This window comes from Salmo salar, chromosome ssa18 (genome assembly GCF_905237065.1).
Source record: "Salmo salar chromosome ssa18, Ssal_v3.1, whole genome shotgun sequence".
Classification (NCBI taxonomy): Eukaryota; Metazoa; Chordata; class Actinopteri; order Salmoniformes; family Salmonidae; genus Salmo; species Salmo salar.
The window spans coordinates 19,516,435-19,531,939 of record NC_059459.1 but is presented as its reverse complement, the minus strand read 5'-3'; the positions used below and the strand labels follow the sequence as shown (position 1 = coordinate 19,531,939).

Genomic DNA, 15,505 nt, shown 5'->3' with positions numbered 1-15,505 from the left:
TTTGCTTTGATGGTCAAGCATGCCTCCCAAATTGAAATAAAGACCACAGCTTCTTCAATGAATGCTTTTGACCAGGGGGCTTCAAGCTAGGTTTTAAATCAGAGGTTAATGGTGTGTGTCGATGCTTATGAAACTCAATACGTGTGTGATGAAGGACACGCTACATCTCAAGACTCTGACTTTGATCTTTTGTTACAATATTTGCACATCACATTCTGTTCTTAGCAATGATACTGGAGTGTGTGTGTGTGTGTGTCTGCCTGCGCACGTGTTTTCATGCGTGTGCGTGTTTAGGCGCAACAGAAATTGTTCCACTCTCCTCTTAGGTTATAGTCTATCATGTACATAAATCTTGTTGGCAGTTCTAGGAACAGAGGTACCTCAAAACATAGTTGTTGTCCCCGATAGGGCAGCATAGTATCTGATGTCACATTCTTGTATGAACTCCCATTTGAGGTGTAGATCCATCAACAGTTCAGACGATGTGTGCTGTGCTTCGGGGGAGTGTGTGTGTTGTGCGTGTGCGTTCATGTGTGTGAGTTGATAGGAGGGTCAGTAGAGGATGAGAGCTTATTTAAAGAGTGTGACATCGTTGACGGAGAAGGGAAACAATATGATTGGTGCCGGTCTCAGGTCCCACCTCAGCCTGTATTTTCATAACCCCTCCTTGGGACACCAGATCACCATCCAATTACCAGTTTAATTCAAACGCTCGACTGGAAATGTACACTGCTGGCCGGGTCTCTGCTGTGCTGCTCTAAAGGACATTTCAGAGCTTCTCTCTCTATCGCTCTCTCGCTCTCTCGCTCTCTCGCTCTCTCTCTGTGTGTGTTTACAAGCAATTGTGAAGGTGATCAGAGTAAATCAATTGTTTGCAGAGGTTAACAGACAGCAGAAATAGTTTCCAACTACTATTGTCAATATCAACAATATGACAGCCAAAAGCATTACCCCGTCAACCAAAGGAGAAGAGGAGAGCATGTGATGGAGACCCCCCTATATTTCTTAAATGGGCAATCTGGAGTTTAAACAATAACAAAGCCATCCCCGCCACTGTTTCTGTAAAAAGCTGAGTGATGGTGCTGGATTTCAAATTCATAGAAAGAGCTATGGATTCAAGGACTGACCATCATCCATGATATAAAAAGTATAGTTGTAACCATGTTTTGAGGCTATACAGTGTTTGTTTACATTTACTTAGTTTACAAACAGTGGAGTAAAACAAGCTTATATTTTGGGTCCTGGTGGGGTACGGCAGTTGAACTAAGCTCACAAGATATTTATAAATTATATCCTTCAAGAATCATTGGGTACACGTCATTAACTTAAGTCCAAAAATGGATGTAGCAACTGCAGATTGCCCCTTTAACAGTGAATCTATCTATCTATCCCACACACTGGCTGTATTGGGTTGTTGGTGTCTTAATGAAAGGAAATCACCATGGTGTGTAAATAATACAAAAACTGTACACCTTTTATGAGGCAAATTAGCGCAGCTAGCAGCTCAGTCTCTGTGTGTATGTACCATTTAGAGGAAAAGGCTCTGCTCATTATCTGAGATAGAAAGCAACCTTACCGTGAAATGCTTACTTACAAGCCCTTAACCAACAATGCAGTTCAAGAAATAGAGTTAATAAAATATTTATTAAATTAACTAAAGTTAAAAAAAAAATGGAATCATTCACAAGGTAACACAAGAAATGTACATAACAATAACGAGGCTATATACAGGGGGTACCAGTACTGAGTCAATGTGTGGGGGTAAAGGTTAATCAAGGTCATTTGTAAAGTGACTATGTATAGATAATAAACCGCGAGTAGCAGCCGGGTGAGGGGAGGTGGGGGGTGTTCAATGTAAATAGTCTGGGTGGCCATTTGAATAGTGTAGTTGTTCAGCAGTCTTTTTTCTTGGGGGTAGAAGAGTGTTTTGGTCCTAGACTTGGCGCTCTGGTTCCTCTGACACCGCCTAGTAAACTCAGCAAAAAAAGAAACGTCCTCTCACTGTCAACTGCCTTGATTTTCAGCAAACTTAACATGTGTAAATATTTGTTTGAACATAACAAGATTCAACAACTGAGACATAACCTGAACAAGTTCCACAGACATGTGACTAACAAAAATGGAATACGGTGTCCCTGAACAAAGAGGGGGTCAAAATCAAAAGTAACAGTCAGTATCTGGTGTGGCCACCAGCTGCATTAAGTACTGCAGTGCATCTCCTCCTCATGGACTGCACCAGATTTGCTAGTGCTTGCTGTGAGATGTTACCCCACTCTTCCACCAAGGCACCTGCAAAGTTCCTGGACATTTCTGGGGGGAATGGCCCTAGCCCTCACCCTCCGATCCAACAGGTCCCAGACGTGCTTAATGGGATTGAGATCCGGGCTCTTCGCTGGCAATGGCAGAACGCTGACATTCCTGTCTTGCGGGAAATCACGCACAGAATGAGCACTATATGGCTGGTGGCATTGTCATGCTGGAGGGTCATGTCAGGATGAGCCTGCAGGAATTGTACCACATGAGGGAGGAGGATGTCTTCCCTGTAACGCACAGCGTTGAGATTGCCTGCAATGACAACAAGCTCAGTCCGATGATGCTATGACACACCGCCCCAGACCATGACAGACCCTCCACCTCCAAATCGATCCCGCTCCAGAGTACAGGCCTCGGAGTAACGCTTATTCCTAAACGCGAATCTGACCATCACCCCTGGTGAGACAATATTTATTACCTGGGGCGGCAGGTAGCCTAGTGGTTAGAGTGGTAACCGAAAGGTTGGATGATTGAATCACCGAGCTGACAAGGTAAAAATCTGTCGTTCTGTCCCTGAACAAGGCAGTTAACCAACTGTTCCTAGGCCATCATTGAAAATAAGAATTTGTTCTTAACTGACCTACCTAGATAAATAAAGGTAAAAAAATATATATTTATATATATATATATATATATATATATATAAAAAATGTTTTACCTTTATTTATCTAGGCAGGTCAGTGAAAAAAAAAAAAAAAAAAATATATATATATATATATATATATATATATATATATATATATATATATACAGTATATATAAATAAAACCGCAACTCGTCAGTGAAGAGCACTTTTTGCCTGTCCTGTCTGGCCCAGTGACAGTGGGTTTGTGCCCATAGGCAACGTTGTTACCGGTGATGTCTGGTGAGGACCTACCTTAGAAAAGGCCTACAAGCCCTCAGTCCAGCCTCTCTCAGCCTATTGTGGACAGTCTGAGCACTGATGGAGGGATTGTGCGTTCCTGGTGTAACTCGGGCAGTTGTTGTTGCCATCCTGTACCTGTCCCACAGGTGTGATGTTCGGATGTACCGATCCTGTGCAGGTGTTGTTACATGTGGTCTGCTACTGCAAAGATGATCAGCTGTCCGTCCTGTCTCCCTGTTACGCTGTCTTAGGCATCTCACAGTACGGACATTGCAATTTATTGCCCTGGCCACATCTGCAGTCCTCATGCTTCCTTGCAGCATGTCTACGGCACATTCACGCAGATGAGCAGGGACCCTGGGCATCTTTCTTTTGGTGTCTTTCAGAGTCAGTAGAAAGGCCTCTTTAGTGTCCTACGTTTTTATAACTGTGACCTTAATTGCCTACCTCTGAAAGCTGTTAGTGTCTTAACCTCTTGGGGCTAGGTGGGACGCTAGCGTGCCACCCGTGGTGCACTCCATCAACAGCAGGTGCATTTCAAGAGCGGCAAATTTGAATCCAAATAAATGTCAAAATTCAAATTTTTCAAAAATACAACTATGTTACACCATTTGAAAGATAAACATCTCCTTAATCTAACCACGTTTTACGATTTCAAAAAGGTTTTACGGCGAAAGCATAAATTTAGAGTATGTTAGGACAGTACATTTACAAGAGTTGTGTGTAATGTTTTGTCAAGTCAAAGACAGGGTCACCAAAACCATAAAACCAGCTAAAATGATGCACTAACCTTTTACAATCTCCATCAGATGACACTCCTAGGACATTATGTTAGACAATGCATGCATTTTTAGTTCTATCAAGTTCATATTTATATACAAAAACAGCGTTTTACTATGGCATTGATGTTGAGGAAATCGTTTCCCTCCAATAACCGGCAGTCAAGTCAGCGTCAGAATTAAATAATTAAAATTAGAAAACATTGGTAAAATATTATATTGTCATTTAAAGAATTATAGATTTACATCTCTTGAACGCAATCAACTTGCCAGATTTAAAAATAACCTTACTGGGAAATCACACTTTGCAATAATCTGAGCACTGCGCCCAGAAAAATACGCGTTGCGATACAGACTAGACGTCATGTTGGGGAGATCTAAAATCGAAAATACTATGTAAATAATCCATTACCTTTGATTCTCTTCATCAGATGTCACTTCCAGGTATCACAGGTCCATAACGAATGTAGTTTTGTTCAAAAAAGCTCATCATTTATGTCCAAAAATCTCCGTCTCGTTAGCACATGATGTAAGCCAGCCGGACTTCTCGTCATGAACGAGGGGAAAAAATATATTTCCGTTCGTTCAAACATGTCAAACGTTGTATAGCATAAATCATTAGGGCCTTTTTTAACCAGAACATGAATAATATTCAAGGTGGACGAATGCATACTCTTTTATAACGTATTGGAACGCGGGGTACCCAACATGAACTAGCGCGCCAGGTGTCTAATGGGACATCACCGTTCCATGGCTCTTGTTCGGTCAGATCTCCCTCCAGAAGACTCAAAACACTTTGTAAAGGCTGGTGACATCTAGTGGAAGCAATAGGAAGTGCCAAAATATTCCTAAACCCCTGTGTTTTTCAATGGGATAGGTTTAAAGTCAATACAACACATCAGGTATCCACTTCCTGTCAGAAAATGTCTCAGGGTTTTGCCTGCCAAATGAGTTCTGTTATACTCACAGACACCATTCAAACAGTTTTGGAAACTTTAGAGTGTTTTCTATCCATATATAATAAGTATATGCATATTCTAGTTACTGGGTAGGATTAGTAACCAGATTAAATCGGGTACATTTTTTTTATCCAGACGTGCAAATGCTGCCCCCTAGACCCAACAGGTTAACAACCATTCCACAGGTGCATGTTCATTAATTGTTTATGGTTCATTAAACAAGCATGGGAAAGTGTTTAAACCCTTTACAATGAAGATCTACGAAGTTATTTGGATTTTTACAAATTATCTTTGCAAGACAGGGTCATAAAAAAGGGACGTTTCTTTTTTTGCTGAGTTTATATAGGTCCTGGATGTCAGGAAGCTTGGCCCCAGTGATGTACTGGGTCGTTCGCACTACCCTCTGTAGCGCCTTCCGGTCAGATGCTGAGCAGTTGCCATATCAGGCGGTGATACAACCGGTCAGGATGCTCTCAATGTTGCAGCTGTAGAACTTTTTGAGGATCTGGGGACCCATGTCTCCTGAGGGGGAAAAGGTGTTGTCGTGCCCACTTCACAACTGTCTTGGTGTGGTTGGACAATGATACTTTGTTGGTGATGTGGACACCAAGGAACTTGAAACTCTCGACCCTCTCCACTTCAGTCCCGTCGATGAGAATGGGGGCCTGTTCGGCCCTCCTTTTCTTATAGTCCACTATCAGCTCCTTTGTCTTGCTCACATTGAGAGAGAGGTGTTGTCCTGTCACCACACTGCCAGGTCTCTGACTTCATCCCTATAGGCTGTCTCATCGTTGTCAGTGATCAGGCATTCCACCGTTGTGTCATCAGTAAACTTAATGATGGTGTTGGAGTGGTGCTTGGCCACGCAGTTGTGGGTGAACAGGGAGTACAGACTAGGTGCACACCTCAGAGGGGCCCCAGTGTTGAGGATCAGCGTGGCAGATGTGTTGTTGCCTACCCTTACCACCTGACGGCGGCCCGTCAGGCAGTCCAGGATCCAGTTGCAGAGGGAGGTGTTTAGTCCCAGGGTCCTTAGCTTAGTGAAGAGCTTTGTGGGCACTATGGTGTTGAACACTGAGCTGTAGTCAATGAACAGCATTCTCACATATGTGAGAATTTTGTCCAGGTGGGAAAGGGCAGTTTGGAGTGTGATTGAGATTGCGTCATGTGTGGATCTGTTGGGGCGGTATGCGAATTGGAGTGGGTCTAGAGTTTCTGGCATGATGGTGTTGTGAGCAATGACCAGCCTTTCAAAGAACTTCATGGCTACCGACGTGAGTGCTACGGGGCAGTAATCATTTAGGCAGGTTACCTTCACTATCATGGGCACAGGGAATATGGTGGTCTGTTTGAAACATATAGGTATTACAGACTCGGTGAGAGAGAGGTTGAAAATGTCAGTGAAGACACTTGCCAGTTGGTCTGCGCATGCTTTTGAGTACACGTCCTGGTAATCCGTCTGGCCCCGCGGTTTTGTGAATGTTGACCTGTTTAAAGGTCTTGCTCACATCGGCTACAGAGAGCGTGATCACACAGTCGTCCGGAACAGCTGGTGCTCTCATGCATGCTTCAGTGTTTCTTGCCTCAGAGCGAGTGTAAAAGGCATTTAGCTCGTCTGGTAGGTTCCGTCACTGGGCAGCTCGCGGCTGGTTTTCCCTTTGTAATCTGTAATAGTTTTCAATCCCTGCCACATCCGACGAGCGTCAGAGCCGGTGTAGTAGGATTCAATCTTAGTATTGACACTTTGCCTGTTTGATGGTTTGTCTGAGGGCATAGCGGCATTTCTTATGAGCGTCTGGATTCGTGTCTCGCTCCTTGAAAGCGGAAGCTCTAGCCTTTACCATAATCTATGGCTTCTGATTGGGATATGTACGTACGCTCACTGTTGGGATGACGTCGTCGATGCACTTAGTGATGAAGCAGGTGACTGAGGTGGTATACTCCTCAATGCCATTGGATGAATTCCGGAACATATTCCAGTCTGCGCTAGCAAAACAGTCCTGTAGCGTAGCATCTGTCATCTGACCACTTCTGTATTGAGCGAGTCACTGGTACTTCTTGCTATAGTTTTTGCTTGTTAGCAGGAATCAGGAGGATAGGATCATGGTTAGATTTGGCAAATGGAGGGCAAGGGAGAGCATTGTATGCATCTCTGTTTGTGGAGAAAAGGTAGTCTAGAGTTTTTTCCCCTCTGGTTGTACATGTGACATACTGGTAGAAATTAGGTCAAACGGATTTAAGTTTGCCTGCATTAAAGTCCCCGGCCACTAGGAGCGCTGCTTCTGGATGAGCATTTTCTTGTTTGCTTATGGCCTGTGGTCTTAGTCCCAGCATCAGTTTGTGGTGGTAAATAGACGGCTACGAATAATATAGAAAATAAACTCTCTTGGTAGATAGTGTGGGCTAAAGCTTATCATGAGGTATTCTACTTCAGACGAGCAATACCACGAGACTTCTTTAATATTAGACATCGCGCACCAGCTGTTATTGACAAATAGACACACACCGCCGCCCCTCGTCTTACCAGGCGTAGCTGCTCTGTCTTGGCGAAAAACGGAGAAGCCAGCCAGCTCTATATAATCCATGTCGTTGTTCAGCCAAGTCTCTGTGAAACATATTATTCCAGTTATTACAGGTTTTAATATCCCGTTGGTAGGATATTCTTAAACGTAGATCATCCAGTCTGTTTTCCAATGATTGCACGTTGGCCAATAATACCAAGGGTAGTGGTGGTTTACTCACTCGCCAACGAATTCTCACAAGGCAACCAGGCCTCCGCCCCCTGTCTTTTCTTCACACAAATGATGGGGATGAGGGCCTGGTCTTGGGAGGCAGTAAGTTCTTCGCGTTGGACTCATTAAAGAAAAATCTTTGTCCAGTTCGAGGTGAGAAATCACTTTTCTGATGTTCAGAAGCTTTTTTCGGTCATAAGAGACGGTAGCAGCAACATTATGTCCAAAATGATTTACAAAAAATGCGAAAAAACAAACAAAATAGTAAAGTTGGTTAGGAGCCAGTAAAACGGCAGCCATCCCCTCCGGCGAATCTATGTGTGTGTGCGTGCGTACGTACATGTGTGTGTTGGGGGTTTCTTTCTTCCGACATGGAAAAAGCAATGTACCCTGTCCTCTTGAGAGGCAGGTGTATCTGCCAAAACACTGTTGACAACAGCACAATGTAGCACAATGGCAGAGAGGCTACATTTGACTACTCTCTCTCTCTCTCTCTCTCTCTCTCTCTCTCTCTCTCTCTCTCTCTCTCTCTCTCTCTCTCTCTCTCTCTCTCTCTCTCTCTCTCTCTCTCTCTCTCTGTGTGTGTGTTTACAAGCAATTGTGAAGGTGTGCGGTGATCAGAGTAAATCAATTGTTAGCAGAGGTTAACAGACAGCAGAAATAGTTTCACAACAAGTATTGTCAATATCAACAAAAACGTTACCCCGGCAACAAAAGGAGAAGAAGAGAGCAGGTGATGGAAATCCCCCTCTAATATGAAACCCTGGAGGTCCCTTAAATGGGCAATTCGGAGTTGAAACAATAACAAAGCCACCCCTGCCACTGTTTCTGTAAAAAGCTGAGGGATGGGGCTGGATATCAAATTCATAGACAGAGCTATGGATGCAAGGACTGACCATCATCCATGATATAAAAGTATAGTTGTCACCTATACAGTGTTTGTTTACAAACAGTGGAGTAAAACAGGATTAGATTTTGGGTTCTGATGGGGTTCAACAGTTTAACTAAGCTCACGAGGCATTTATAAATTATATCTTTCAAGAATCAATGGTATCACGTCATTAACTTAAGTCCAAAAATGGATGTAGCAACTGCAGATTGCCCCTTTAACAGTGAACAGCTAGCAGCTCAGTCTCTTTGTGGGCTCTGCTCATTATCTGAGATAGAAAGCGAAATAGATTTTGTGTGTGTGTGTGTGTGTGTGTGTGTGTGTGTGTGTGTGTGTGTGTGTGTGAATGTGTGCATGCGTATATGTGTGTGTTGGGGGTTTCTTTCTTCCGACATGGAAAAAGCAATGTACCCTGTCCTCTTGAGAGGCAGGTGTATCTGCCAAAACACTGTTGACATCAGTAGCACAATGGCAGAGAGGCTACATTTGGCACATAGTCCCAATTCACACCCAGCAGGTGTTTATGATGGCAAGTACTAGGATGTACCACTCAGGGACTGGATTTAGTTCAATTTAATACCCCCTTCAGCCTCCTGCCTCCCTCCCTCCACATGCCCTGTGCATGCCCATGTGAGAAAAAACCCTCTCTCTTTCCTCTTTAGCCCATCTTTGCCCCAACACTCCTTAATGGTTGCCTCCTCTCCTCTCTTTTCCACTGGTGAAACCCTTGTCGTTTCCAGCAGCTGTCACCTTTTGAGATAGGGAGTGTGTGTTTGTGTGTGTGTGTTTGGACAGTGGGTAGTGGTGGGGGGGTGTATGAGGAGGCTAGATGGCATGAGAAGGGCTTGTCACCTCGGTCCATGTGAAATAGGTTGCGTAGAAGCTAAAACATATGGGTCATTCCTCCCCTACTTAGACACGAGAGTGTGACTTGACTCACATGTCAACAGCTCTAATGCTGATACACGTTCTCACCGATCCGGAGTAAAGCTTGATTCCGTACTTGTTCAGTACAGTATTTAGTGTATGCTCATCTTTTGCCAACAGAGTTTTCCTGTTCTGAATTTGGATGAAGTGGAATACTGTATGGACTCCTCCAGCTGCCGCATTAAGTGTTAGCTTTCAGTGTGTCTTAGAGTGGTCTTCACTTGACCCTGAGATCTGTTAAAGTGTGTGTGGACAGCTTGCATGGACTCGCCTTCCCAGCTGTAAGTGTAGATTTGAGTGTTCTCAGTAGAGTGTGTATGTGTGTGAGTGTGTGTATGTGTGTGAGTGTGTGTGTGTGTGTGTGTGTGTGTGTGTGTGTGTGTGTGTGAGGACTGGTCGTGCTAGTTAGACTGGAGGGGCCATGGAGTCCTGGGACGACTCAGACTCTGAGAGCGACTGGGGAGACGAGTCCTCGGAAGAAGAGGATATCGATGATGTCACTAACAATACAGAGTAAAGCTGGTTTTACTTTTGGTACCGTTTACTGTCGCTAATGTCCATGTATTTGTCAACACAAAGCTTGATAATCCTATGATGAAATGTTTCTATGGCAAGTCTGTGTTTCTTAATGTATCAAATGTCTTTATACTGTGTTTTATTTTACTGATTGTTAAGTGGTGTTGGAATGATTTATCAAAATGTGGAACAAAATGTTTTTATTGTGTAATAACTAATTTTCCATGTCATTTTAAGCACATACCTGGTCATTAATGTTTAATAAAATAAAGTGCTGCTGTATTCTGTGTAATATTTGTTACTAATGACCATATGTGTGTTCTGTTGCAGGGAGGACATCAGGACAGCAAACGTCATCGCTGCAGAGGCCGTTACATGTCTGGTCATCGACAGAGAGTGAGTGTTCAAAACCTTCTCTTGTATTCTGAAATGGTTTTAATAATTTGGTCTAGAATCTTACATAACATAAGCCATTAGGCAGAAGCTTTTATCCAAAGCAACTTTTTTTTGTACAAGTGGCCATGGCAATTGAACCCACAATCCTGATGTTGCAAGTGTCATGCTCTACCAACTGAGCCTTACAGGACACTCATTGTGTCACTACTAACATCAGGCAGTATATCAGTTAGCTGTAATGTAAGAGCAGGGTTGGGTGGTATCAGGTTAGCCCCTGTTATGGAGCAGGCCTCCCATGGGCAACCCTTAGTGAGTGAGTCATCTGAATGAAATTATTATTATGGTCTGTCACTCTGTCACACAGACCGCTAATGCGGGGTTAGCAGTGGCAGGCAGCCTGCTAGCTATCTTTCTGGTGGGAAGAGAGAGGGAGGGAAAGAGAGAGATAATGAGAATTAGGGGATAATGGTGAGAGGGAAACTTCAGCACAGATACAGTTGAAGTCAGAAGTTTACATACACATTAGCCAAATACATTTAAACTCTGTTTTTCACAATTCCTGACATTTCCTAGTAAATGTCAATCCTAGTAAACATTCCCTGTCTTAGGTTAGTTAGGATCACCACTTTATTTTCAGAATGTGAAATGTTAGAATAATAGTAGAGAGAATTATTTTTTCAGCTTTTATTTCTTTCATCACGTTCCAAGTGGGTCAGAAGTGTACATACACTTAATTAGTATTTGGTAGCATTGCCTTTAAATGAAATTGTTTAACTTGTATCAAACGTTTCGGGTAGCCTTCCACAAGCTTCCCATAATAAGTTGGGCGAATGTTGGCCCATTCCTCCTGACAGAGCTGGTTTGTAGGCCTCCTTGCTCGCACACCCTTTTTCAGTTCTGCTCACAAATCTTCTATAGGAATAAGGTCAGGGCTTTGTGATGGCCACTCCAATACCTTGACTTTGTTGTCCCTAAGCCATTTTGCCACAACTTTGGAAGTATGCTTGGGGTCATTGTCCATTTGGAAGACCCATTTGTGACCAAGCTTTAACTTCCTGACTGATGTCTTGAGATGTTGCTTCAATATATCCACATAATTGTCCTACCTCATGATGCCATCTATTTTGTGAAGTGCACCAGTCCCTCCTGCAGCAAAGCACCCCCACAACATGATGCTGCCACGCCTGTGCTTCATGGTTGGGATGGTGTTCTTCGGCTTGCAAGCCTCAACATTTTTCCTCCAAACATAACGATGGTCATTATGGCCAAACAGTTCTGTTTTTGTTTCATCAGACCAGAGGACATTTCTCCAAAAAGTACGATCTCTGTCCCCATGTGCAGTTGCAAACCATAGTCTGGATTTTTTATGGCGGTTTTGGAGCAGTGGCTTCTTCCTTGCTGAGCGGCTTTTCAGGCTATGTCGATATAGGACTCGTTTTACTGTGGATATAGATACTTTTGAACCTGTTTAATCCAGCATCTTTACAAGGTCCTTTGCTGTTGTTCTGGGATTGATTTGCACTTTTCGCACCAAAGTACGTTCATCTCTAGGAGACAGAACGCGCCTCCTTCCTGAGCGGTATGACGGCTGCGTGGTCCCATGGTGTTTATACTTGCATACTATTGTTTGTACATATGAACGTGGTACATTCAGGCATTTGGAAATTGCTCCCAAGGATGAACCAGACTTGTGGAGGTCTAGAATTTTATTTTTTCTGAGGTCTTAGCTGATTTCTTTTGATTTTCCCATGATGTCAAGCAAAGAGGCACTGAGTTTGAAGGTAGGCCTTGAAATACATCCACAGGTACACCTCCAATTGACTCAAATGATGTCAATTAGCCTATCAGAAACTTCTAAAGCCATGACATAATTTTCTGAAATTTTCCAAGCAGTTTAAAGGCACAGTCAACTTAATATATGTAAACTTCTGACCCACTGGAATTGTGATATTGTGTGTTATAAGTGAAATAATCTGTTTCTAAACAATTGTTGGAAAAATTGCTTGTGTCGTGAACAAAGTAGATGTCCTAACCGACTTGCCAAAACCATAGTTTGTTAACAAGAAATGTGTGGAGTGGTTAAAAAACAAGTTTTATTGGCTCCAACCGACGGGAATGTAAACTTCCGACTTCAACTGTATATATGTGTGTGTGTGTGTGTGTGTGTGTGTGTGTGTGTGTGTGTGTGTGTGTGTGTGTGTGTGTGTGTGTGTGTGTGCTTGCACGTGTGTTTGTATGACACCATGTAAGTATTTTGGCATGAGGATTTAGCCTTGGCAGCCAGGGTTGTCAGCTGGTATTTCAGTTGTAAAGATATCAATTGAAATGTATATTTATCATTATTATCCTTCATTTTCATATTCATCAATATTTGCTTAAGGATTTATGGGTCTAGAGTTCAAGCACATCCAAACAGAGATGATATGTGTGAGGAATCTGGGTATTATAAATTGATCAGGTGGTCTTGGGGTCTTATAAATTGAGACCAAGTGGTTTCCACTTCAAACAAACAACACTCTTACAAAGGTTTATTTAACGTTCATAAAGTTTTCATAGGTACTATAAAGATGCAATACACAGCTGCACTAGATTAGTCATTTGTCACTAATGGAGAATAAGTGGCTAGGGGTATATAGAGACCCGCTTATTAAGTATGTCATGTCAATTACAATTATCAAGGGGCTGGAGCAGTTACACCACACTTAATGAAACACAATGCCAATTAGCAATGGTTTTGTCATTTATGCTACTGACGTGATTACTTGAAGACAACAATAATTATATATCACGATATTACAGTTTATTGAATGTCATTTAAGGAGGAGGAGGGTGACATCAATGCAATGGGATCAATGTCTTGAACTCATATAAAAAGTAATGTTTCACACTCTTTCACTTCCTGTGTTGCAGCTCCTTCAAGCACCTGATTGGAGGGTTGGAGGAGGTGTCCAGTAAAGGCTGTGAGGATGCTGAGGCCAAGGCTAGGTAAGTCCCCTGTCTTTCTTTTACTGTCTACTCATTACTCATTCTATCAACTGGCTTTGTTTGGCTTTGTGGTTTGGTCAACCTTCGGTCTGTTACATAATGCAATTCTCTGGTGACAGACATGGAAGTGAAGGTCGTAACCTCTACTGCAGCCCTTGGAGGAACCAATATGTTATCTGTGACCATGAGAACAGGAGCACAGCACCAGACACTGGACACCCTGGCACAGGGGCACCTTGGTGCTGTGGCATGTTCTTGTTGGCATAAAGAGATGCCATTTCAGAGCAGGGTAATGTTGTGAGACAAGGTGAGGAGAAACCAGAACTGTGGTTGAAACACAGGACAGACTGGCCGCAAAGCTGTGAGTAAAGTGAAACACCGGGGTCAGCTTGTCACTAGCCAAGACACTCGGAGAGAGTTGACAGTGGTATATCTAGTGTTATATTATTGTATATCCCTATTCTACATCCCCTCTGTGGTAATATAATGTATCATTTAGCAGATGCTTTTATCCAAGGTGACTTACAGTCATGCGTGGATACATTTGCTTATGGTTGACCTCAGCGGGAATCAAACCCACAACACTTGGCATTGATAGTTCCATGCTCTACAGACTGAGCCACACAAGACCAAATAAATACAACTCTAATTCCTCTGTCTGTCAAATCAAAAATATGTGCCTTTGTCACCCTGATAAAATGACTTTTTCACCGTCCCGCTACTGTCTGTTGTATCCCCGGAGTTTCCTTTCCCGTTCGTTACTTCCTGGGAGCCGGTCGCCAGGGGAGATTGAGGAGCCCGAATCAGACCGCTACTGAGATGGAACCTGTCTAATTGGCCACAGCTGGCTGGGCGCCACACGGCAACCGCATCTTGACTACAGCTTCTCGCTATTAGGGAGAGTTGCCTTTTCCTCAACACTACACTTTTTGTTTATCATTTGATTATTTCCTCAATGGAGTAAGGGTGGTAGTTCGCCCTTTGACATAAAGGAATATCCTGACCAAAGTTTGTGGAACATTTGTATTAATTTCTGTCACTTAAGCAGGTGTTTCTATCCAGAATTTAGTAACAAAGGCAAAACCTACAACTTAGTTTTGAGTGTGTGTTTGCGCTTGGACACACCGTGTATAGAAAGGGTCTGGTCTGTTCCAGGCTCCAGTCCCTGATGTGATGAAAATGGAGGTACTGGCAGCTGTGTCCCATCAGAAGATCTCATGGGGGACTTTGGGAAGCACTCTCCCTCTCTCTTCAGGAAGCATTTGAGCAATAGGGTATTAGAGGTTAGAGTGTTTGATACATTATATACAGTCATATACAGATACACACATGCAGGCAAACACTCATACAGCCAGGCACACACTCGCGCACGCACACACTTACAGACAAGAATGACATAATTCTTTATGATCTTATCTGTCTACTGTTCACTAATCCACTAATGTCAGAAATATAGTTGTTTTATTACACCTTAGGGAATTATTTTGGTAGTATTATGTTCTTTGTTGGAAGTCTGTATGATGTTTAAACATGTTATTATAAACCTTACATACAATAATTCCATACCTGTGTACCTCGTATGGTACATTTGAAATGTCAGCCTCTCTCATACTGAAATTCTTATATTGGGGGACGGGGGGGACTACAGAGGATTATATTCTTTGTGTACAAAATATAAATAATGTTTCACTGTTTTGCTTACATCCTGGAAAGAGATAAGAATGGAGAAAGATACTGTGTGTTGGTCACTGTAGTGAGGCCCACGTCTGAGTAAGACAGTGAATAGAGTCTTTGTCATGGAACCTACTGTACAGTCTTCTGCATTGTGTCCAGTATGATACAGTGGTAATGTTTTCAACAATATTTCCATCCCTGGTTGTGCAGTTGGATTCAAGGTTGTTGTATACCAGTGGTGTAAAGTACTTAAGTAAAACTACTTGAAAGTACTACTTAAGTAGTTTTTTGGGGTATCTGTACTTTAATTTACTATTTATATTTTTGCCAACTTTTACTTCACTACATTCCTAAAGAAAAGAATGTACTTTTTACTCCATACATTTTCCCTGACACCTAAAAGTACTCATTACATTTTGACAGGAAAATGGTCCAATTCACACACTTTTCAAGAGAACATCCATGGTCAT

At 42.7% G+C, this 15,505-nt stretch overlaps 1 protein-coding gene across 4 annotated transcripts in view; it reads left to right on the top strand.

The window, feature by feature from the left end:
* The window catches only part of LOC106577002 (cGMP-dependent protein kinase 1), a 143,818-nt gene that overhangs the window by 112,134 nt on the left and 16,179 nt on the right, over positions 1 to 15,505 (top strand). For 3 of the 4 annotated variants that reach the window (XM_014154633.2, XM_014154632.2, XM_014154635.2), the window contains 2 exons: positions 10,311 to 10,376; positions 13,287 to 13,361. In XM_014154633.2, the coding sequence (XP_014010108.1) occupies positions 10,311 to 10,376; positions 13,287 to 13,361 (141 nt within the window). Of the gene's footprint in view, positions 1 to 8,199; positions 9,978 to 10,310; positions 10,377 to 13,286; positions 13,362 to 15,505 lie in introns of those variants that run through there. The other variant, XM_014154636.2, reaches the window with a different exon arrangement.